Source organism: Cavia porcellus, unplaced genomic scaffold (assembly GCF_034190915.1).
Source record: "Cavia porcellus strain 051 isolate PalLab524CR breed Dunkin Hartley unplaced genomic scaffold, mCavPor4.1 scaffold_7, whole genome shotgun sequence".
Classification (NCBI taxonomy): Eukaryota; Metazoa; Chordata; class Mammalia; order Rodentia; family Caviidae; genus Cavia; species Cavia porcellus.
Genome location: NW_026947490.1, coordinates 96830940 through 96853270, shown reverse-complemented (window position 1 = coordinate 96853270; position 22331 = coordinate 96830940). Strand labels below are relative to the sequence as shown.

General features: G+C 45.2%; 1 protein-coding gene across 2 annotated transcripts in view; it reads right to left on the bottom strand.

Moving 5' to 3' along the window:
- Armc2 (armadillo repeat containing 2) overlaps positions 1-22331 on the bottom strand; it is a 99910-nt gene that overhangs the window by 61774 nt on the left and 15805 nt on the right. For both annotated transcript variants that reach the window (XM_003466015.4, XM_023563456.2), the window contains exons 4-6: positions 21036-21207; positions 14318-14525; positions 2965-3041 (exon numbers count right to left, since the gene is read on the bottom strand). In XM_003466015.4, coding sequence (XP_003466063.1) covers positions 2965-3041; positions 14318-14525; positions 21036-21207 — 457 coding nt within the window. The remainder of the gene's footprint in view (positions 1-2964; positions 3042-14317; positions 14526-21035; positions 21208-22331) is intronic.

Sequence of the window (22331 nt, the reverse complement as noted above, 5' to 3'; positions counted from 1 at the left end):
AGATAAACCAGACGTATATAAGCTTAAATATCACACAGTTTCTCTTGTATGAGAAACCCAAAGTATAAGAAATATTTCTTGTACATGAGGAGACCACCAAGAAAGGGAAGAAAGGCCCGGAAAGGAGGGGAAGGGAAAGTTAACAGGAGGAAGGTGTGGTACGTGCATGCACCAGCTCCCAAGATGAACGCAACCACTATTTACTGCAAATGTGAGCTAATAAAGTAAAAAAAGTCTGGGTTTTAGAAAGGAAATGTGATGTGCACACTGCATGTTGCATATTCCAAATAGGACCTTCTAGCACTGCACACTGTAGCAGAATCTATGAACACTCACCTAACCAAGACTCCTGCTGGCTTCCCACTAGCTCAGATCTAGTACTGCCACTAAATGAGTCTGAAGAGCGTTTTAACTTTCAGCGTTTGGAGGGCTTCAGAACTCAGACAAAGGAGTGTAGACTATCGTCTCAATCTTCTGAATTGTTTTTATGTCTGTCTTAACTTTGACAAATTATACCTATGAATTTTAGAAGTAAGTGTGCATATTCGAGCAATATAAAAATAGATGCTCACATTTTAAGGTAAAATTACTGACAGTCCAATCTGTCTCAATAAAATCAACATTAATCAAGGCAAGTGAAAAGCCAGAAGGTCAGTAACTATCAACTTAACCAATACACGCTTCTGATGACTTAGGTCTATTAGAAACACAGTGGGTCCAGATCACCATTTTTGCCTTCTGGGCCATATGGGAATACAGTAGAGATTGAGAAGCCATGATTAGCAACTTTTTCTCATGACAAACACAATCAGTAACATGTTAATCCCAGAACAGCTGAGTTATGGGAGTTGGAAGTTACAGAAGTTTATTTAATCCTCCCAGAACCTTCAGCCTGTTTTGCAGATTTCTTTTGTCTCAGAGCAGACGCTGGAGTCTAAGAGGCTTCCTTCCCCGTCTCCCTCTCAGGAATGCCTGTGTGGCGTGGTGTCTGGCTATGGGCTGTTCACCTCCTCACCTCTAATATCTCCTCCAGCTCCACTCTACACATATCTGTGAGTTATGCTTGACACTGAAGCATGGAGTCATGTGCTTTTCAACACACACACAAACACACACACACACACACACACACACACACACACGCACACGCACACGCACGCGCACGCGTGCATGCACGCAAGCACACAACAATAAAGTCTGGCTCTGTCTTATGGAACAACCTAATACGTTAGAGAACACTTTCATCTAGGTTTGCAGTTTGCTAAATATAACAAGTATGATTCAACAGGAAGTTGGGTAAGTTAAGCAAAAAGTTCAGCATGTTTTTGAAGATTTTGCTGTCTCAGTGGTTATAGTTGTTAACCACAGCGCTGAGTTCTGAACACAAAAACCTGACGCGATGTTAGGATTGGCTGATGTTTTTAGCATGTAAATGTTAAGATCCTTAGCAACAACATTGTCTTGAAAATCAGAATATGTAAGATTTTCCTAAGCGCTCGAGAAACTCCCAATGTCTAAAAAGGCATGAATTGATAAGAAACTTACTTTTGAAGGTAATTGTTTTTTTCCTTTTTATTAATGCACACTGACATTACCCAATGTTTACTTACCTTGTGGGAGCTGTCACATGTACCTAGCACATCCTAATTCCTTTTTTTAATCCTCTTTCCCTCCCTTCTCTTCCCCGTTCCATCTCTTGATTCCCTTCCCATTTAAGAAAGACCTTTCTCCCTACTTCCTATTAGTTAGGCTTTTATTTTGCTTTTTATTTGTCATTTTAGTTTCTCATGTAAGAGAAACCATGCAATATCTAAGTTTGTGTGCCTGATTTATTTTACTCAAGATCATGGCCTCCGGGTGCATGACACTCCACTGAGTGTAAATACCACATTTTCTTTTATTTTTTCATCAGCTGATGGACATAAAAACTTCTTCCAAGATTTAACTACTGTGAATTCTGCTGCAATAAACACGAATATGGCTATGTCACTGATAGTTCTTAATCAAATATTAGTTCAGTGTCATAAAAGTTCATGTGTACAAGAATATGAAGAACACAACACACACCTGCATGCTCACAACTAGTTTGGTCAGGTATTGACACAGTGCCATACTTTTATTCTTCTCCTTAAAGAAATATAACATTGCAGGCATACTTATGGCTCTCTGCATATCTCCCTCTATCCATTCTCTTCCCCTCTCCCTTCTGGGGGTCACCAGCTTTCCAAATTGGGTGCCAACTATTAATAATGATGGCTTTTTATGCTTAACACATAGATCTGTAACCCATAATTTATGCCATTGTTTTTACAATTTAGTTTTACATCTAAAATTATGTTTATATTCATTTCATTCAATATTTTTTTTTTTTGGTCTTTTTCGTTTTTATTGGTACCAGGGATCGAACTCACGACTACCTGCTTGCAAGGCAGGTGCTTATGCCGCTGAGCTAAATCCCCAGCCCCCATTTCATTCAATATTATAAATGCATATTTGTTTACTTTTCTTATTGCTATAGTCTATTTCCTGGACTATGGGAAAATATTTTGTGTTATTTCTAGCCCATAATTTATATCACTTAATTTTCTCAATTAAATAGTTTAAAGGCTGAAAGAGCTGTCTAACATGGTCAAAAGTTTTACTTAAGTAAGCAGTGATTCTGAGCTCAAGTTTGGAACCCAAGAATTATGCTGATATCAAAATTTTTGCAGCTTTTCAAATGCTTTCACTGAGTAGTTTCTGTAAAATCATAAAGACTGTAATCTATCAGTGTTTGAGGCACTAGAGCTGGATAAGGGTAAGACACTTGTAAAGATAATAAAAACTTAGAAAATTAAACACTGCTTTCTGACCAAGTTGGACACAGTCCTGGAGCTTCCTTCCATACAGTGTGCAAACTTTCCAATAGAATGCTGTGAATGCAAGTGTGTCGAGGACCGACCACTCAGAGCGTGAGTTTCTCACCTGCTTTGGTGTTCAGCCTGCTCAGGTCTGAGCTGCTGGGGCAGGAGGAGGCACTGGCACGCCTCTTCCCGTGGTCCCTAGGAGGAAGAGGAAGACACAAAACAGTGCGTACAAGGTACTTCCACTGAGGTAGGTGAGAAGCTGGTTCTATGCTGTGTCTGAAGAAACCACAAAGAATTGTTTGTAAAGTGGGGTTTAGTGCTCTGTTTCCTGTTCTAATTAGCAGTTGATTTCCAACTATGATTTACCCTTAGAAACCAACTCATACGGGCGTAATAACACGAAGCACAGCTATTCGAAAGCACTGAAACATGAATCCAAAGTTTACTTTGCAAATCAAAAAAACTGGTTAAGGATATGGACCACAAGAGGGCACTATTACAATAAGAAATAACTGGTGGCTGGGCTCTCAAAACCCCGCCATTAGGAGCTGGGAGAGACCCTGCACCCTCTTTATGGATAAGGAAACTGTCCCGATCCAGCCAAATGTGCCCAAGGTCACCTAGCACGGCCACTTCTGTAAGGTGGGTTTTTTCCCCCAAATTATGGATCTTTTCATTACATCACTATACGTCCTGTTTCCATTTGAAAATTTAATATCCTTTCAAAATATTTTCTTAGAAATATTTAACAGTTAAAAACCTGAAGTCCCCAGATAACAAGTATGTTGTGTTCCAAATAAAAGAGGGGTGACAGCTGGATCTTATGCTCAGGTGTGGAAAGTCAGACTTCATGTAGAGACCATCTCTGAAAGACATAGCTTCTCTTTCAACCAGAGCCGATATTTAAAACCGCTTGCTTTTACATATGTGCATAACATTCCAGGGCAAAAAGCAGTATGGAATATGAGCGACTTTTATGGCGGATTCTCTCTGCTGGTCATCTTCTAATATCTGCTGCAAAAAATGCACTAGATGCGCCCGCGGACACTGGGGTGTGTCTGCTGCTCCTGCTTCCTGCATAGCAGGGTCCCCGGTGAATGTTCAGCTTGGCCCTTGGCCCTTCCAACTGCCCTGAAGATTAGCCCCTCCAAATACCCTCTTTTTCCATAAACATGTCCTTTAAAAATGCTTAATACTTCCTTTTATCAGAAAATGGGGGAAAAATCAAGCTAATTGTTCCCCAAACGTGTCTAATTAATTCTCTGAAACAACTGCCCTGTTTTTGTACATTAAAATAATACGATACAATAAGAACCTTAGGTCTGCTTGAAAAAAAAGTTACTAGACGACCAAAGAAGCTGAGAAGGGGTCCACATAAAAGAGGCAGAAATAAAGAAACTCAACCCCACGAAGAGGTAAAATGCCAAAACTTTGAGCAGGCAGGGCGCAGATTAAGGATGTTCCCATATTTACCACTTCTACAAAGAACAAGGGCGTCTAAGGACAGAATCCCGTACTTCCTGTGCATAAGATCTGCCCTAAACAACTACTGAAATAAAATGAGCCATTGGCTCTGGTCTGCTCTCCCGGGGTCGTGGTCCGCGCTGAGGTTGCCCTGTGAATGCCCCGTGTGTCTCCCACTCGTGGCTCAGCACCATCTGCAAACACTGGGCAGCGCTGTGTCCTCCTGGCTCTCAGAAGGGTACAGGACCGGGATGACGTACCGCAGTCCACAGGAGTGTGTTGGTTGTGGAGCCAACTGGCTGCCCTCGAATCCGAGGGTCAGCTTTAACCAGCTTTGTGACCTCGGGAAGGCTGCTGGGCTCGGCTTTTCTCATCTTAAAACAAGGGCATTGCAAGATAGGTGTAGAGGTTTCTGCTGGAAACAATTGAGAACAGCAGCCTGAAACTCTGGGTTAAATAACAAACCTAAATTTATGGCCAGTAAGAACCTCCATAGATTCTTAGAAAAGGAAGTGATGGGATTTGGAGGTATGCAATGCAAGAGTATTACAGAGTGGCACACACCTGTAGCACTCAGGAGGCTGGGCAGGTGGATTGCCAAAAATTTGAGGTCAGCCTGGGCTACAGAGTTCAAAACTAGCCTCACTTACATGGTGAGACCTTGTCTCAAAATCAATAAAATAAAATAAAGTAAAATATGTAGAGAGAGGTAACAAGGACAAATATTTTGAGGGTGAGCCCTCAAAAGTGTTGAGAGGATGTGGCGGTTGATTTCAGGCATCTGAAGGACGGAATGCAGCTGGGCACAGTGGGGCCTTCCTGTGATCCCAGCTCTCTGGGGGGCTGAGGGTCACACGTTGAGGCTCAGCCTGGGCAACTTAGTGACTTTATGAGAACGTGTCTCAAAATGAAAAATAAGTAAAGGGATGGGGCTGTAGCTCCGTGTGAAGCCCTGGGTTCAATTCCCTATACTAAGAAAACAAAACCAAAACCAGCCACAGACCAGAACAGACCCACTATGTGGTTAGGGAGTAGACCTGCTGGACAGCTCAGGGAGCCCGAGTCCTGCCTTGCTGGGTGGATCTCTGGTGACAAATGTAGCATCTGAAAAGGAGACGTGGAAACCAGGAAAGGACTCTGCTGAAGATCGGAGTGGCGCAGGGAACAGAGTCATCAGAAGAGCACCGAGTCCCACCCTGGGGCCAGGCCGCGTGGGTAAAGGACAGCAGGGGACAAAGGAGCCCAAAAAAGGGGGAGAAAGCAGACATGGCCCCAGGCAGCCCAGGCGCGTTGGAAAGAGAATGGAGTCCCAGGGAACAGCAGCTGTGGGTGGGGCCGAAGGGGTTTCTGTGGAGCCACCAAGTGGGCAGAAGAGTGACCAGGAGCGAGGGGCAGCAGGAGAACAGACGGGCTTCTAGATGCCGCAGAAATCCGTTTCCCTGGTACGGCTGCCCGCTGGACTTGGTACTACTAACGGGGGCCACAGGAAACAAAATACCGCTTTTCTCCTGACAGCGCTTCACGCCTTTAAAGCTGCTGCCCTCATCACTTAAAGGCACATCCTGTGCTTTTCATCCCATGGTTCTACCCCTTACGGCCGTGTGACAGTGGCACAGCTTTGGGGCGAAGCTCTGATGTCCTCATCTGTGTGTGCAGGGGGTGCATGGTGGTCCCCAGGATAAGACTGCTGCAAGGACAGAGTGACACAGTGCGTGGTGCAGCCCCAGGCACGTGGTAAACACTCGGTAAACCTCTACTATCTTCACCGTTATCACTGGGGCTATCGGCTAAGTCCTCTGGGCCCTCAGCAATTCTCCACCGGGGAGTTTCAAACTCTGTCTGCTCAGTCGGTTACTCTGAGTGTCAGCCTGTCTGGATCCCTTTAAAGTCCGGTGCTGGCACTGAGCTCCTGGTAGGACATGAGGAGAAAGATATTTGAAGTGATATAGCCTAAAACCAGGCTGGCAGTTGTGGTGGTCACATCGTGATACTGGTCAGTTCTTACCGGGTCTCACGGCCACAGCTAAGGCAAATGTCCTGACTGTGTCCGATCTTCACCCATTCTTACTAGGTTCCTCTGTGCTGTTCTCACCCATGGATCCCTGCCCATCAGATGTCTTTATATCTGGATTCAGTCATCTAGCGTAATTGTTCTTCCCAGCTTCCTGTTCCATGTTATTAAAGACCATCATTAAATTTTTTACAATCATTTTTTTTGATGTACCCGAAATAAAACAATTCCGGAAATTAGCCCTTAAAGCTCTTCTGTAATATCCTTCTTAGAGGCACAATAACATTCCATTAGGGTATCTAAATCTACAGATACGAAAACCTAATTCTAACCAATTTAAGCAGTAAGTGGGATTCCGTGTCTCGTGCACTCCCACAGTGGACAGTCCAGGAGTCTCAGTCCAGTGCGGTCAGGGCTCCAGCGTCATGCTTTGGCAGTTTCTGTAGCTCCAGCCTTCCCTTATTTCTGCTGTAATAAGGTTGGAGTTCTGATGGAAGCCGAACACACCATCAGTGTTTGTGAGGGCTCCTCTGCAGCCCTTGTGTTCAGGCCTTAAGCAAGGTCTTCTCTTCCCGGTCACTGACCAGCGGCCCGTACTGCATTGTGAACAGCCAGCACCAAGCGCGGAGGCCAAGGCAGTGCTCTACACCGCGGATGGAGTCCCTGCTGCCCGTGCCTCAGCTGATCGTGGCCAGTTTCTATCCCTGGACCATATGCACCCCACGGAAGTGAGAGTATAGATTCTTAAAAGTAGTCTAGAGTGCATATTTTGCTATAGTTCAGTGAGTTCTCCCCATTACTATCCATGATTTTTTATTCAGGGTCAGCAAACTTTCCTTCAGGGCTAGAGAGTATATACTGTACGCTTTGGGAGACAATTGGCAAAGCCAAGACGATAATGTACGCCCTTTTTTTGCAGCTACTTAAAATTGTAATGATTTGAAAATGTTTAAATCATAATTAGCTTTGGAACTATTTTAAAAAAGGATAGATTAACCAGGTTTGGCTTTTGGACTATAGTTTACTGACTCTTTACTTTAAAGCCATAACTACAGACGGAAAAATAAAGGGAAAAAAATGAGGAAGAAGAGGAGGAGGAGGAAGATACTAATTTGAAATTAAGGGGGAAAATTTAAAAATTTATCTCTACTTTGGAAAAAAATTACATGTACAGAAATAGAAAACAATGCTTATGATAAAAGAAAATTCAGCAATTCTTGCACTAAAACAATATAGTTCGTTTTTAGGATTATATTCAGGGTATAGGGGACTGAAGTCAGATAGAAAATATTTAAACTTTTCAACCACAGAGTCTCTGCCACAGATTCCCAGCTCTGCTGCTAGAATACGAACACAGCCACAGGTGGCGGGAGTCCCTGAGCGTGGTTGTGATCCAGGAAGGCCGCACTCCAGCAGCCAGCGCTAACTGGGCCTTAGTTTGCTGACCCTTGCTTTCCGGTTGCTTGGTATTGTGACTGCAGTCTGGGAATGTCACCATGGGGCGGGGACTCCTCTCATCATCTCTTCATGGCCTGAAGCACCAGATGTGGTTCCCAGACAGATGAGCACCTTCCTTAACAACTAGCCTTCAACACAGAATTCTGCACAAACACAATGAGATGAACGAACCTGCTTTTACACAGAGGATCGCAAGATCCTGAAAGGCCAGCCATCGTGGTGTGTCCCTCGCCTCCCCCAGGCGTGCTGCTCAGCCCTTTGGCACACAGCCTCAGGACACCGCCTGCACCACAATTCCCACCTCTGCCTTGTGTGGCTCCTCATCAAAACTAGCCTCCAAGAGGTATCCTCAATCCTCCCCATTCTGGGTAAACTTTCCTGATCCTCGGAAGTAGGTCTGTGACCTCTGAACTGCTCAAATGGTTTCTCTGGATTTTCCTTTCATTCCTCCTGCATGAGAGCAAACCACTGAACAGTGCCTCTACACCTTCGGTGTGCATTCACATCGCCTGGAGATCGCACAGAAATGCACATTTGAATCCAGGGCTCTGGGTGTGAGCCTCTGCGTATTTAACGAGAGCCCAGAGGCTGCTCTTGCTGCTGTAGATTCTACACTTGAGCACCAAGGGGTGACACACACAGAGGCTTCTCAATGGCAGCATCGGTTTCTGCAGCTCCCAATCCCTGACGCAGAGCTCTGTTTACCAGAAATGCTTAGCAAATCGCAACCTTCACTGGCTAGGGCCAGTCGCCTCCCAGTGGAAAGTTTCACAGCAATGCTATCCTTGATTTCTTAAAAGAATAATGACTTCATTGTTTTTTTTAAATGGCATATTTATTATTTTTTAAGGGAAGGATATATAAATATGAAGCTGGTTTTTAAAAGATCATCCCAGATGCAACCGCCCAGAAAGAAACATCATTAACATGCAGTAAGTATCATTGCTGACATATTTTTGCAGAATCAGATGAATGACAAGAATGAAAGAACACAAATGTGACACAGAGGGAGGACAGGTGAGCGGATACATTTCAATAGAACTGCAATGCGCATGTCATTATCAAGAAAAAGTAGTATAAATTTGGCTTGAATTAAATAGAGAAACAGAGATTGAGAAGAAACTTAAGGAGCTGCAAAGCTGCAGATAAATGGGTCTTCACGAGAGATACTAGTTTCTAAACAAGCACTCTGAAGTTAAGAAAAAACAGTGAAAAAAACATTAGGATGCTGAAATCACATTTCTGGAAAGTACAGACTTCAATTCAGACTGTAACTACCAGAAAATCCGTTCTTTACTCTAGAAGTGAAGAGGTGATCTTCTCCCTTCCTCCCAAGGTTCAGTTTTACTTCAACATGAAAACAAGGTCAATACTCACTGCGAATGCGTTCACCGTGGCGTCTTCGTTTCTGAGTTTTGAATTGTGACCCACCATTTTTTTTTGGCCTGAGAGTTTTCTAGAAAGTTCAGGAACACTCTAGTCCTCGAGTTGGTGTATGCTTGCAAGTGTCTATATGCTTTTTACTCTGGGATAACTTGGGCTGCTGATGAGTCTTGGGTTATTCCTTTCTATGCAGAGGATCTCACACACACGACTGCCTTCTGGCACTGAGCGATGTTCTAATAAACCCACCCACGGATTAGCTTGCCTTTTTTCCTTCTTTTTTTTTAATCTGTTCACCATTAATGGCCATGGGCTGCTTTCTCTTACGCTGACTGCTAACGGAACACGTGCTATACAGGCCCGAGCAGAGTTTTTTCTCTTGAGCTTCCGAATTGGAGTCTTTTTTCCAGAGATGCGTCTTCTGCTATAGCTTGGTATTTTTCTTTTTACTTTATTCCTGTCTCACTCATTCTCCATGGGCTGCTGTGGACGTTAAGTGAGTCAGTGCACATAAACATTCAGAAGAGTGATGCTCAGCTGGAGTACCAGTGCTAACAGGAGCCTGGGGGAGGCAGGGGATGGCCTTCCTCAGCCAGCCAAGTTCCCCTTTTGAATCTCCCCCGGCTCACTCGCTGCCACAGCCCTGTGCTTACCCATCTTTCTGCGTGGCCTTTGCTAGTCTGTTGGCACATCTCAGGGCATTCTCAGCTGTGTAACCCCACTTCTTTGTATTCCGAATGCAGTTTTCTCTCTGCACTCATCTTTCTTTCCTTTCTTGTCTGCACGGCACAGGCTTAGTTTTCATCTTCTCATGCGGTTTTATAATCTTGAGTCTGAATTCTTATAACCCAAAGAGAGCTCTTTTTTTTTTTTTTAAGAGAATGATCATATTATCACAAACTATAAGACAATGAAGAGCTATTTTAATCCCTCCTATGTTTTTGGGAGGTGCAACCTTTGGAGATGCATTTTTCCCCACTGTCTTTATGTTCTTTGCCTATCTAGGCTCACTTCACAGGTTCAGTCTTCTCCTAACATTATTTCTCCCAATATGTCTCATATTTTTTTTCTTGGGAGAAAGCTGGGTACTCTGAACCCTAAACTTTAATGCATTTTCTTGAACGTTCAATACCAAGCCCATTTCACGTTCTGCTTCTTTTAATGGCGGCTCGGTAGGGCATCCCCACTTTCCTGGGTCCTGGCCACATCCTCTGATCTCATCTCTTTAATCAAAGGCTACTGGCTACGCCTTTGTACACTAAGACACACACTTTTCATGGAATCTGTTTCTTTTTGTTTGTTTGAGACAGGCTCTCTCTATGTAGCCCAGGCTGGCCTCAATGTGGTGTTAATCCTCCTGCCTCGGCCTCCTGATTGCTGGGATTGCATGCTCGTGCCACCACACCCAGCTTGAGCTCTGTCTCTTACCCGAGGCCTGAGGAGGTCTGTGTCCTTTCTCATAGTTTTATCTATATTCTACCGAGCCTGGAACATTAACTAGACATTGTGACTGCAATGACCCAAGAAATAAAATCTAATCTGATGTAAGAAAAGGAGGGAAGGATGGAAGGACAGAGGGAAGAGACACAGAAAAAAGAACATACATAAGGCAGAGCAGCCTACAGTGCTGATGTAATGGATTCAGGCACAGCTGGATCCAGGAGTTTAGAGTATCATCCTTGAACCTGATCACTACCCCTGTTTCTGAGCCCTCCTTATTTACACACCACCTTTCTCATCTCTCAGAGCTTCTCCCTACAGGACAATCAAAGGGCCGCTGTGGGCTCTAAGGCCACATTATAGTCACAGCTTCTGAACCGGGAGAAAGACTGCTTTGCGTCAAAGTTCTTGATGAAAGTCTCAGGAATGAATTCAGGCAGCCTGGCTGGGACCACAGTCTGTCTCTGAACCAAATGTGATAGCTGAAGGCTGGAGAGTTCTGATAAGAAGCCCCCTGGACACACAGCTGTCTGTGGGGACGAGGGAGGGAAGGCAGGCTCAGCGCCCCTCTAAACATGGCCTGAGTGGGGTTCACCCACACAGTGTGGTAAGGGTTGTCTCCCACATGAAAGTGTACCAGGCAGACCAAAAAAAAAAAAAAAAAAAAAAAAAAAAAAAAACCACAAAAAAACAAAAAACCAAAAACCAAGCCTATACTAGGGATACAAAGTTTGTTCCATAGTGTTTGGGGGTGGAACGATTTTTTCTGTCCCACTGACACTTGTTTCTGTTTTTCATTCTTTGATGCCTTCATTGGGTTTCTCCAAAAGCTTTCGCTTTGGTAGCTTCAGCCAGGAGCCCTCTGGTTCTTATTTTTACTCCAACAACACTAAGGACTTGATAGTTTTCAAGTAAGGCTTTCAAACCTTAGTAAGCATCTCACACTTTCCAGTGAGGCCTAGAGGAGATGAGAGTGAACAAACACAGTTCTTTCCATTTTTAAGATCAGAAAACTCTGAAAGTGTTAGGAGGCGGGGCAGGGGCACACAGCTAAACCAAGTGGCAGGGTGAGAACTGGACCTACTTTCCAGATTCTGGTTCCCAGAGAAGAGTTCTGCACGCACTGGAACTGACTGGTCTCAGGCTCCCCTCTGGACCACCTTTCCTAGCCATGGCAGACGGAACAGCATTCACGCAGCAAGCCTTACAACGTTTAGCCAGATGCATAAGGCGTCTGTTAGACTGGGCCCTTGGCTGGGTGGATGGAGGTGCATGCACGGCAGTGTTACTGTTTTCAATCCAGGTGGTAATACCGAGCAACAGATAAGGAAATGTCACTGGGGAGCAACCTTCCAAGCCTTAAGCGAATTCCTAAACGGATCCATGGAGGTTGTTGTGCTAAGCACACGGATTGAGGATGACAGATCTGTAAGTTCTTCTATAGAATGTTAAATCATCCCCAAGACAATTTTCCCATAAGCTCTAGGGAGCAAACCCAAGGCCTGTGCACGGTAGCCAAGCAAGTGCTCTACTGCTGAGCCGCACCCCCACGCCTGTCCCTATTACGCTGTGTGCAATGATATATCACTTAGAAAATCCTTTTCCTCTCACACTGAGCATAAACTTAAACTCCAGGCCATTCGATGTCTGAATTATACATATTTTGAATAAAGGGTTGCATTCACTCTTAAGCCCAAGCAGCACTCAACACGAAGGCTACCCGAGCCAGTGAGGATCCAGGGGCGGGAGCGAGCCTGTCCTCGCCTGCTCTGTCCACACTCTGCGTTCCTGGTTCTTCTCAGGCCCCTGTCATTTGCATTCCCTTCCCGCCTTCTCTGCCAGCTCAGCTTCCTGACGAGTCTTCATTTTCCACTTGATGGTCTCAAGATGAAAAAATGTTAATTGAGGGTAGGGCTCTCCCATCACAACTGGGAATATTCCACTGCCTAGTAAAGATCATTTCTTGGAATTACTCATTTAAATATTTACAAGAAACAATTATCAAGTGTCCCAGACTGATTCATAAATGTAATTAAGGAGAGAACTGCTAGGAGTTTCCATTTTCTCGTTTGTTTTAATTCTACTGTATAAACTTTTCAGTTGTCACGACCTCAACAGAACCCACCCAGTGATGAAAGGAGGTGAACATTCACAAAGCACAAACGTTATTGACAGTGAGACTTGCCAGGGCGTCCTGCAAACCCGACTCAACCACAATCATTATACAATGTGAACACCATCCTCCCCAAACACAGAAACAATTAGTGCTGCCGCCAGCGCCTCCTAATTTTGGACAGGCAGGGAGCCGTGCTCCTGCTCCCTAATTGACGTGCCCTTTGCTACTGGGGGGACGAAACCGTGCAACTGAAAATGCCCTCGCTGTCCCAGGATGAGGAAGGCATAATGACCCCTGCTTGCTGGATTTTTCTGTGACCTCCGAAGGTTTGGAAAAATAAATAAGCAAACTAACTAGCTCTTGTCTGGCTTTTCTAGTCAACTTGCATTACCCTAAGGATGGATGCAGCAAGATAAACGCTTCCTTTTTGCTTTGGTCCTGACAAGGACACCAGTTTTCCCGCTGCCTTTTATGTTCCGGCTCGGAGGACCACAGCCTGTTCTTACTCACCCACGGGAAAGCATGTGTCTGCGAGGCCAGTATGATGTTTTGTGCTCAACTCCCAGAGTCCAGATTTAAAGTTACCTTCTTCCACTTTCGGAGACATTTCACTTTCCCTTGAATTTAAGAAATGTTCTGAATGCAGAAAGACAGCGCGAGGACCGCTAGGTTGCCTAATATAAATTCCTCTTTAGGCTGTGCAAGCAGACCAGGTCAGCTGGGCTAAACGGACGGGCTGCCAAGCAGTCACTTCGGGGAAAAGTTTGCAGTCGTGTGTCTGGACAAGCCAAAGTCAGATCCCAAATCTAAAGTGAGAACAAGGACTTGGTCTTAAAATGGCCCTTGGAATCTAACTTTGTAAGCAAATTCAAAACGGGCAATTGTCCATGCTGACCTAATGGAAAGTCCTAGAAGAAAATATCTGACCAAGAGAGCCAGCCCAGGCCAAGATCTGGGTCTCTCAGCATCGTCCCTGGCTGGGGCTTGGAGGTGGTCTCTTCACCCCATTGTCTCCCTCCCTCTGGTCTCTGATTATTCAAGTTTTTAATAACATGCAGGGTAAAAATGCGCACGGTCCATTCAGAGATTGCTGGTTTGTCACAAGCCCTCTCTAGGAATGTGATACAAAATTAAGTCCCAAACATGCATTTAAGAGTGGTTAATAGAGGGATAGCACAGATAACAAATCCATAGGACTCTATGTGTTAACCAGAAATATGTGGCGTTAGCATCAGTGGACTAACCCAAAAAGAGGTAAGGGAAGATTCCAGACCAGGCAAGAACCCTAAATAGCACACAAACAGAATGATCAGTCGTCACCCATGAACTCACTCCAATGGTCCAACCAACCTAACCCTAACAGTCCTACGGGAGAAGCATTTTGGCAATTAAACATAAAAGGTTCCATGAGGATTAAATAGGAGACCAGGGAAAATCAACTCCATTCATTTGCAAGAAGAAATCTCTCCTACTCAATGATTTAAAATTTGTTTATTATGTGAATGAGGAAAAGCAAATCTACCATCTGCGTAAGACAAAGAACAAATGGTAAATGCTACAGTTACCCTGACCCCGAAATTAAATAAAAAGAATACTGACCCTCCGCTTCTCAGGTGAGATGGTGAGGATGCTCCTCTCATCACTTCCTGCTCTCCTCTGATTTCTCTGAAGCCTCCATCGTACGTGAGGTGAAGCGGGTGGCTTTTTAAACGGCCAATGGCATCTGATTCTGTTAAATAAATCCCATTGGTTTTTACTGTCGAATCCCCCGTTATAACTGTGTCTTTGGATTCCACTGTCTTCTTCACTGTAATAATCAAGGAAATGTTCTGTCAAAGCGTTTCTTGTCTGAGGAATCACTATCTTTCAACATTTTCAACCTAGGTATTTATTTAAAAGTACATTATAATCAAAGAGTTTCATGGAGTTTTATGACCAGAGCCTCTGAACACATGCAAGACTTTATTACAATTTTAGGCTGACTACCATCAATTCTATGGGTAAGATGTACAGGATTATGACTCTATCACACATTGCCCTAAGCACCTGGGGTGCATCAGTGGCAAAACAGAATCCCTGTCCTCTTGGGGTTTACGTCCTAATAGCTGTGAACAGACCATATGCAGTATGCGATAAGGCATGCGATCTGTTTTAAGACAGTGCCACAAACACAAGAAACAACAGGAAAACGGGGCAGGGTAAAGGGAATCGGGACCGGGATGGCGGAAGACAGCACTTTTAAACAGAGGGGCCTGGCCCAGCAGGGAGGCGGTCCCAATGTCATCAGAGGAAGGCGGACACTGTTTTGAGCAGGGGCCCAGCTGGCACGGAGGCCCAGAGGCAGGAGTGTGCATAGGATGCTTGAGGGGCAGCAAGAGCGGGATGTGGGGGGACAGGGGAGGTGTCCAAGAGGAGGGACTCTGAGGTGGTGCAGCACAGCCTGCCATGCCCTGGACAGGGGTCCGTGTGGGCGCATTTACAAAGAGGAAGAGTCCTAAGAAGATATCCTGCCTCTGAAAGGAAGCATGTGTTTTGTTTATGAATGTAAACTCTGAGACTCACAACACTTCTTATCAAGAAACTGTTATTAGGCATACGATATATAATATATATTATATGAAATATGCTATATAATATGCTGTTAGGTAGACACAAATATCATTAGAAATACTAGCAAAGCTCCTACTATACTCTAGTCTGCGATAAAACACAGGAGAAGAGGGCTGGGGATTTAGCTCAGTGGCTTAAGTGCCTGTCTGGCAAGTGTAAGGTCGTGAGTTCAATCCCTGGTACCAAAAAAAAAAAAAAAAAAAAATCAAAAAACCACAGGAGAAGAGCTGAAATCTCCCACTATAAGGCGGGGGACTGTGTGAAGTGAGTTTTGCATAGAAAAATAATGCTTCATAAGCTTTCCCAAAATGACTCAAGGTCTCTTTTTCTGCACTTATTTAAAAACCAACAAACCAATAAAAAAAAAAAAAAACCCAGCAAAACCACTTATTTGACCAATCTGACCAATCTCCTATTTTTTTTGTTTCACGAAAAGATAAAATTTTATAACCAAATAATAAGTGAATAAAAATAAGTATTACACAGTATATCGTTATCTCTAATGTCAGTCCTCAGTATAAGATATAAACCAAAAGATTATCACAAAAGAGAAACAGTAACACAAAACTTTCTTTTCAATGAGCTAAGATAATCTAGTAGTATAAATGAAACAAACTGGTATATATATTGAACTATTTTTAAAACAACAGAATATATATTGTCATTTGGGGAAATATTTCAACTTCTGCCTGCTTCTTATTTCTCTTTTCTATTTAACCTTAGTGATTTTGTATTCAAAATTTCATTTTTCAGATGAAAAAACTGGTAATCCCGAAAGGCTAAGTGACCTGTCTGCAGACACCACGCCGTCAGACGACGAGAGAGAGCAGAGCTTAAGGTTTTCTAGCCCATCAGTCTGGGGTGCGGGCGCAGGCCCCAGAGCACCTCTCTGTGATGTGGGCAGGTTGCTCGAGCTCTCTCCCCTTCTTCTTGGGGACGTGGTGAGAACTGAAGGATGGGGAAACATAAAGGTACACCCAGGAAGAGACGCTGCACCCCGCTTTCCTTACAGTCCACTTGCAAGGAGTGAGCCTGTCGGTTGTCACTACAGTAGACGCCTGCTTGTGCTGGGGCTCACTCTGACCCTGAAGAAAGGCCACCATTACACTGAGCATGCTCGCTGTAGTCCTGGCAAATACGTGCAGGACACTGCACTAATTCTGTCATGGGCCGTGGGTAAACTGGCAAACGACACAGTTCCATGTCACAGACACCTCTCCCCTACCTGCCATGCATCCCAAACTATTAAAAGCTCTTAGGGCACAAAGAAAGAAAAGAATTTTTCCTTCCAAAGTTGCTCAGGCCAGAGGGGCAGATGCAAAAAGAGATTAACGCAGTGCAGAGTGGCACCAACCAGGAAATGAGACGGCATAAAGTGGAGTAGCCTTGAGAGCTTGGGAGTTGGTCTGGGGAAGATCTGTAGACAAGGAAAAACCTGAGAGACACCTGGAAAGGTGAGCAGGAGGCAAATAGTTTGATGAAAAAGGAGCCAAAGTTTAGAGACAACTTCACGTGTGTCCAACCTGCACAGAAAGGCTGGTCCTGGACTGGTTTCATGCTTGGCTATTGAAATTCTGAATTTGGAAACAACCACACACATTTTAATTTTGCACTGAGTCCAGCAAATTATCAGAACAGGTTTGGCTTGAGGCTTGAGAAGCAGTGTGGGTGAGGAAACTGCAGGGTTCCGTGCCACCGGGGAGTCACCACCACCGCAGGACAAGGGCCTGCAGCCTCATCACAGGGCTGGGACTTCCGTCCCTCCGCTAGTCACTAAACTACAGCTCCACAAGGCGGCCACTTCTTATTTTTGCAGAACCTGTTACGGCTTGTGTCCAGGTATCCTGCCAAAACCTCGAGTGGTCATGGATGCTTTTCCAAAGTGGCTGGATCTAGGGTTTGTGCTGCTGAGATCAAGGACATTTCAGGGTGTGATACGAGGATTAAGGGTGTGAGCGCTGCCCCACCAAAAGGTGGGCAGTACCAATACAACGTAAGAGACAGAAAGAAGGTCGCTTGTGGCTTGTCCCTGGCTGCGTGCTGCTTTCTGCCAGGCACTGTTTGTCCTCTGCTGCCTTGGCACCAGCCAACTACGAGCTGAAACCTCTACAAACTGTGAGCTAAATAAACCTTTCCTCCCTTAACTCTGGGTCTCACAAAAAAGGCAACTAAATCAGCCTGCAAACTAAAATGGCTCTTATATTTTGGAGTGGCCCAGCAGGGGGGGAATATCAAAGGAAGAACAATATTTTATGACAGGCAAATATTGCATGAAGTTCATTTGGTTCAGTGGTCATAAATCAGACAACGGTGGTTTCTACACTATGATTTTAGAGTGGAAGAGGCCGGATGAAGACCAAATGGACACGTGGCCTACAATTTTATTTTGGGGCCTTTTACAGAAAAAGTTTGTTGATTTCTGTTGCAGACTAGTGTTTCCCAAAGTGTGTTCCCAAGAGACCAGTTCCACAGTCCAGTTTTGGGGAAAGTGGGTTGAATTAAAATTAAACAATTTCCTTCCTGGATGGCTTTCCCAACCCTTTAATATGTCCCTGAGCACTGCAACAGGAGGGGGCAGCGCTTCCCTCCTTTAAAAAAAGAAAAGAAAATTCACATTTGCCAGGAGTCTTCCCCAGATTTCCCTGGTCGAGACACAGAGGCCTCAGAAGGTTTTCAGCGAGGGGTGATGCAGTCTGATTGATTTGCTTCCTGAGCTGTTGTGCTTGGTGGGATGCACAGAACATGACCTCTGCTCATGGTTCATGGGGCTCCAGGGTCAGGCAGCTCCAGGGGCCCAGGCTTACTCTGTGGACCCTGACAGGGTGAGAGTGGATGTCAGGAGTGCAATGCCACGAAGAGGCATGCAGTGACAAAGGTGGTGTGGTGGGGCCGGGATGGGAGAACAGAGACTTCAGGAGTTGTCAAGAGGCCCTGGAGGGCTTGGTGACAGTCTGACGGGGACCAGTACAAAGCTGGCATCTGCACTGAGTTTGCCTCCAACAACAAGGGGGGGATGAGCCACAGCACCTGCCTGTGTGGACCTTAAAAGCTTCTGAGCACAAGGTGATGACCTGGCCCCATGGAGGTGACACACTTCTCTTCCCCTTTTCTTTTGAAACCAGCAATTTCAAACTCGCCACCACACCCTGGCTGTGGGATGGCGTCAGCCACTGGTGACTTCACCCCCAGGGAACCAGGCACGGCTGGTCTCAGGTCTCAGTGACCCAACAACGTCTAAACAGAAGAAAGCCTCAGAAGTCAAACCAGGCAGCTCCAAAACAAAGGATGGTGTAACCCCAAGGCAGAGAGCACAGGTAATCTTTTTAAAAAACTGCTGTGTGCTGAAGAGGATGACATTTTAGTGGCACTTTCCTGAGCGCTGACACAAGCTGACTGATGACAGGGTAAACAAAGGAAGTACCGCACAGGTGCGCCTCCGGTGCACATGGAGACAGGTGAGGGCCTCGGAGCGGGGCTAGTGCCACGCAAAGAGGGCCAGGCCCCGGGAGAGGGCAGGAGTTAAGCCACCAGAGCCCTGAGGATGGGGACAGCCACAGGCATTCACCTCCACTTCCACGGGGACACATCAGCCAGTGGAGGGGTTTGCAGATGTTGCTACCAAGAGTTAAATGAAAGATTAAGGCTCAGAAGCAGGCACATCCTGTTTGTGAGAATTAACCTGGGTTCCAGAGCCTGCAGCAAGCGCTCCGGCCCTGCAACCACTGATCTTTTCTGAGCCAGCTGGTGTGCCACAGGACTCCAGCAGGGGCTTCTGCCGTGAGATCCACTAGTGAGCAGAAACAGAGCCGGTGCTGTCTGTGCCTTGCCTGCGCTTTGCCCTGGCTTCTCACTGCAGGCAAAATGCAGTCCGGTCCGTTCCCTGTATTCCAAGACAGCCCTTGGCCCAGCTGGGACACAATGCTTGTGTTTCTACCTGCTTTTCCCTCAGGGTGGCGCTCTGTCTGCATGTTGTCTCCATCTCATTATCTAACACAGGGGTCATCGCTTCAAAGACACCTTCCAGGGACTCCTGAGCTAATGCAAATGAGCCCTGCCAGGGCCGCTCTGTCTTACTGTCCCGTCTCTGTGATACGATGCCTGGCACCCACAAGTTAAAGGAGGAAAGGTTTAGCTTGGCTCACAGTTTGTAGAGGTTTCAGTCCACAGCTGGCTGCCTCCAAGCAGGGCACATCGGAAGAGTGTGGCCGGGGAGAAACTGGCCATGTATGGAGGGCAGGAAGCAGACAGAGAGAGAAAAAGAGCCCATGATCCAATCACCTCCCCAGAGCCCCCCTTATGAGCACATGTGGCTTGGGGGGCATCCGGATATAAACCACGACACACTTTCTATCTCATTTTCTTGTTCGTCTTCCTCAGAGCATCCATTAGAACTCTAATTGTCAATTTTTTTTTCCTCCCTACACTGAAGGTTCTCTGAAGCCCTGATTAGTGCCTGGCACTTGGTAGGGGCTCATTAGGACTATGTTAGAACAGAAAATCGGGACATCAAGGTAAAACTGCCTAACGATACACCTGGTTATAGCATCACAGTCACACACACACACACACCTGCACTACTTCATCCGTCCTTTCTCCTTCTTCTCTATCGCGAGCCAAACAGGCAAAGGACTGAAGTGAGCGGGCTGAGGGTGAACCGCAGATCATATTCCGGGGTATAGGATGGATTCCGCTGGGCTCTATTCCTCCCCACATGGCTGGGGACACGGTGTTGAAATCAGATCTGATTTTTCACAAGAAGTCACAAATCTACCTTGTAAAGACTGGCAGCAAATTGAAGGGAAACCCGAGTGCTGTTCAGGGTGCCCGCTGGGATCCGTCTTGAGACAGCCCCGGGCTCTGCGGGCTGTGCACCCGAGCTTTGCTGGCCCTGCTGACAGGCAGCACTGTCAGCGCCTGGTAAAGCAGTTACCAACGTCGCTGACCACATACAAGAAACGGGTTTATCACAAGTCCCTGCACACACACAACCGAAGTCAAGTCACTTGAAGCAATTCTTACTTTGATTACAAACAGTGTATCCTGATATCTCCATTATTTCTATTCCGTGTCATTTTTCAAAAACTGCCAGTGTGATCCCTCAGATTGACTGCTATCCCACTAATGGGTCCCTTCTTGCCATCTGGAAAACCCTTGGCCTGCCTGGCTGGGGATGATTCTGCCTGTGAGGTGTATAACCTCTCTACTCCAGCTCTGCAAACCTGCCAGCATTTCTGTGGCAGGAAAAAAATGTCTGTTCAAGTGTTGCTGACCTAGTCAACAATGATCAGAAAGGTATGAAAGCCCAAGCGCAGTGTACATTAGGAGAGTCCTATAATTCTTATTAATTTCTAATGAAATTAACAACTTTGTGAACTCTGACTTAAAACTTATTCCTGGTGTGTGTGGACCATCCACTTGGAAACACTTTTTTTATGGGCTGTGCTGGGGCTTGAACCCACGGTCTGTCAAGTTGGGCAAGTGCTCTACCGATGAGCTGCGCTCCTGGTCATGGACATCCTTTATAAACACCTAGAAAAATAGATAAACACTGTTCCTTCAGCCAGTATTCCTTTGCTCAGTATTAACAAAGTCTTAGTTTATATGAAAATCATCTTGGGTCAGCAAGATTCATACAAAAATAACTTTTGCACAAAAAGTCAAACAGCATGCCTGTCCCCAGAGTTTAAAGGACATTACGCGGCCTTACACTCAGCGGGAGGAAGGGTTCTGTCCGGCAGCAGAGCCCCCTGGGAGGCTGCCCTGAATAAGCGCGCCCGGGCACTGCTTATTCTTCTAATCTTCGCAGGGTCCACGGGGGGCTTAGGGAAAGAAAGGCAGGGATCCTCCTCTGCGCTGGGAGATGGCGGAGCTTTCGGCTTCTGGAAAGAGATGTTTCAAATGATTGGCATGAGTTTTGTTTTTGTCTCAGATAAGATTCACTCCCCTTGAGCTGGCCCCAATCCTTCCAGAAGAGCACATAGGGTTTCTGTTTGGCTCGTTCCTGGACCCCAGGCATGGCCCACAATTTTAAAATTATTTTTGTCAATTATACTAGTTTAATTGTTACACTATACTGCTTAGTATGTTTGAAAACAGACATATATATATATATATATATATATATATATATATATGAGACTATGAAGTTAAGTACAATACATTCAACATACTTTGAAAAGTAGTGAGTTCAGCTTAGCTCAGAAATCATTTTTGAACTCCTAGATTATATGCCAAGATGTATGTGAACGTTAAGTAATATCTCTACATATATTGGACTCCACAGAACAAGTTTTAATGATATCAGACTTTAAAATAATTTCAATTAAAAAGTCATAAGATATAAGACCAAGAAGTTGTTTTGGACTTCTGATATAAAAATGTTTATTTTTTATATCTTAAGAGTTATGGGCCAAAAAAGCTATCCTCTAGAGCAGTAATATTTTGGCAAATTTCCAACCCCTTGAAGACTAACCCAGGTTGGCCTTGAACTTACCATGTAGTAGCCCAGGCTGGCCTCAAACTCTCAATCCTGCTCCCTGAGCCTCCCCAGTGCTGGAATCACAGGCATGGGCCACCACGCACAGTCATTTGAAGACTTTAAATCAAAAGGCTATACCAAGTTACAAGACACTGAAGGTTCCTTCTGGCCCAACCTCGAGATGGTCGTGGTCTCTGACCGGGTGCCAGAGCCACCCAGGACACTGAGCTCCCAGCTTCAAGGAGACCTAGAGATCCTGTCCTTCCTGCCTTCAACTTTAGTACAATTATTTGTCTATGGAAGAGCAGCTGTATGGCAGCAGGTGCTTTTATTGTTCTAACCAGACATAATTAAAGTTCCTAAAGTTACTTCCATAATATATGAGACGAATGACTCATTCTCCAATGCATGAATCAAAAGTCTTTTAAAAATTTAGTGGAATTCACATAACTTGTGAAAACGGGTGAGATCATCAGCATAGGACACACCTTCTCAGGTATTTATTTTCTCATATACTCTTGTAGA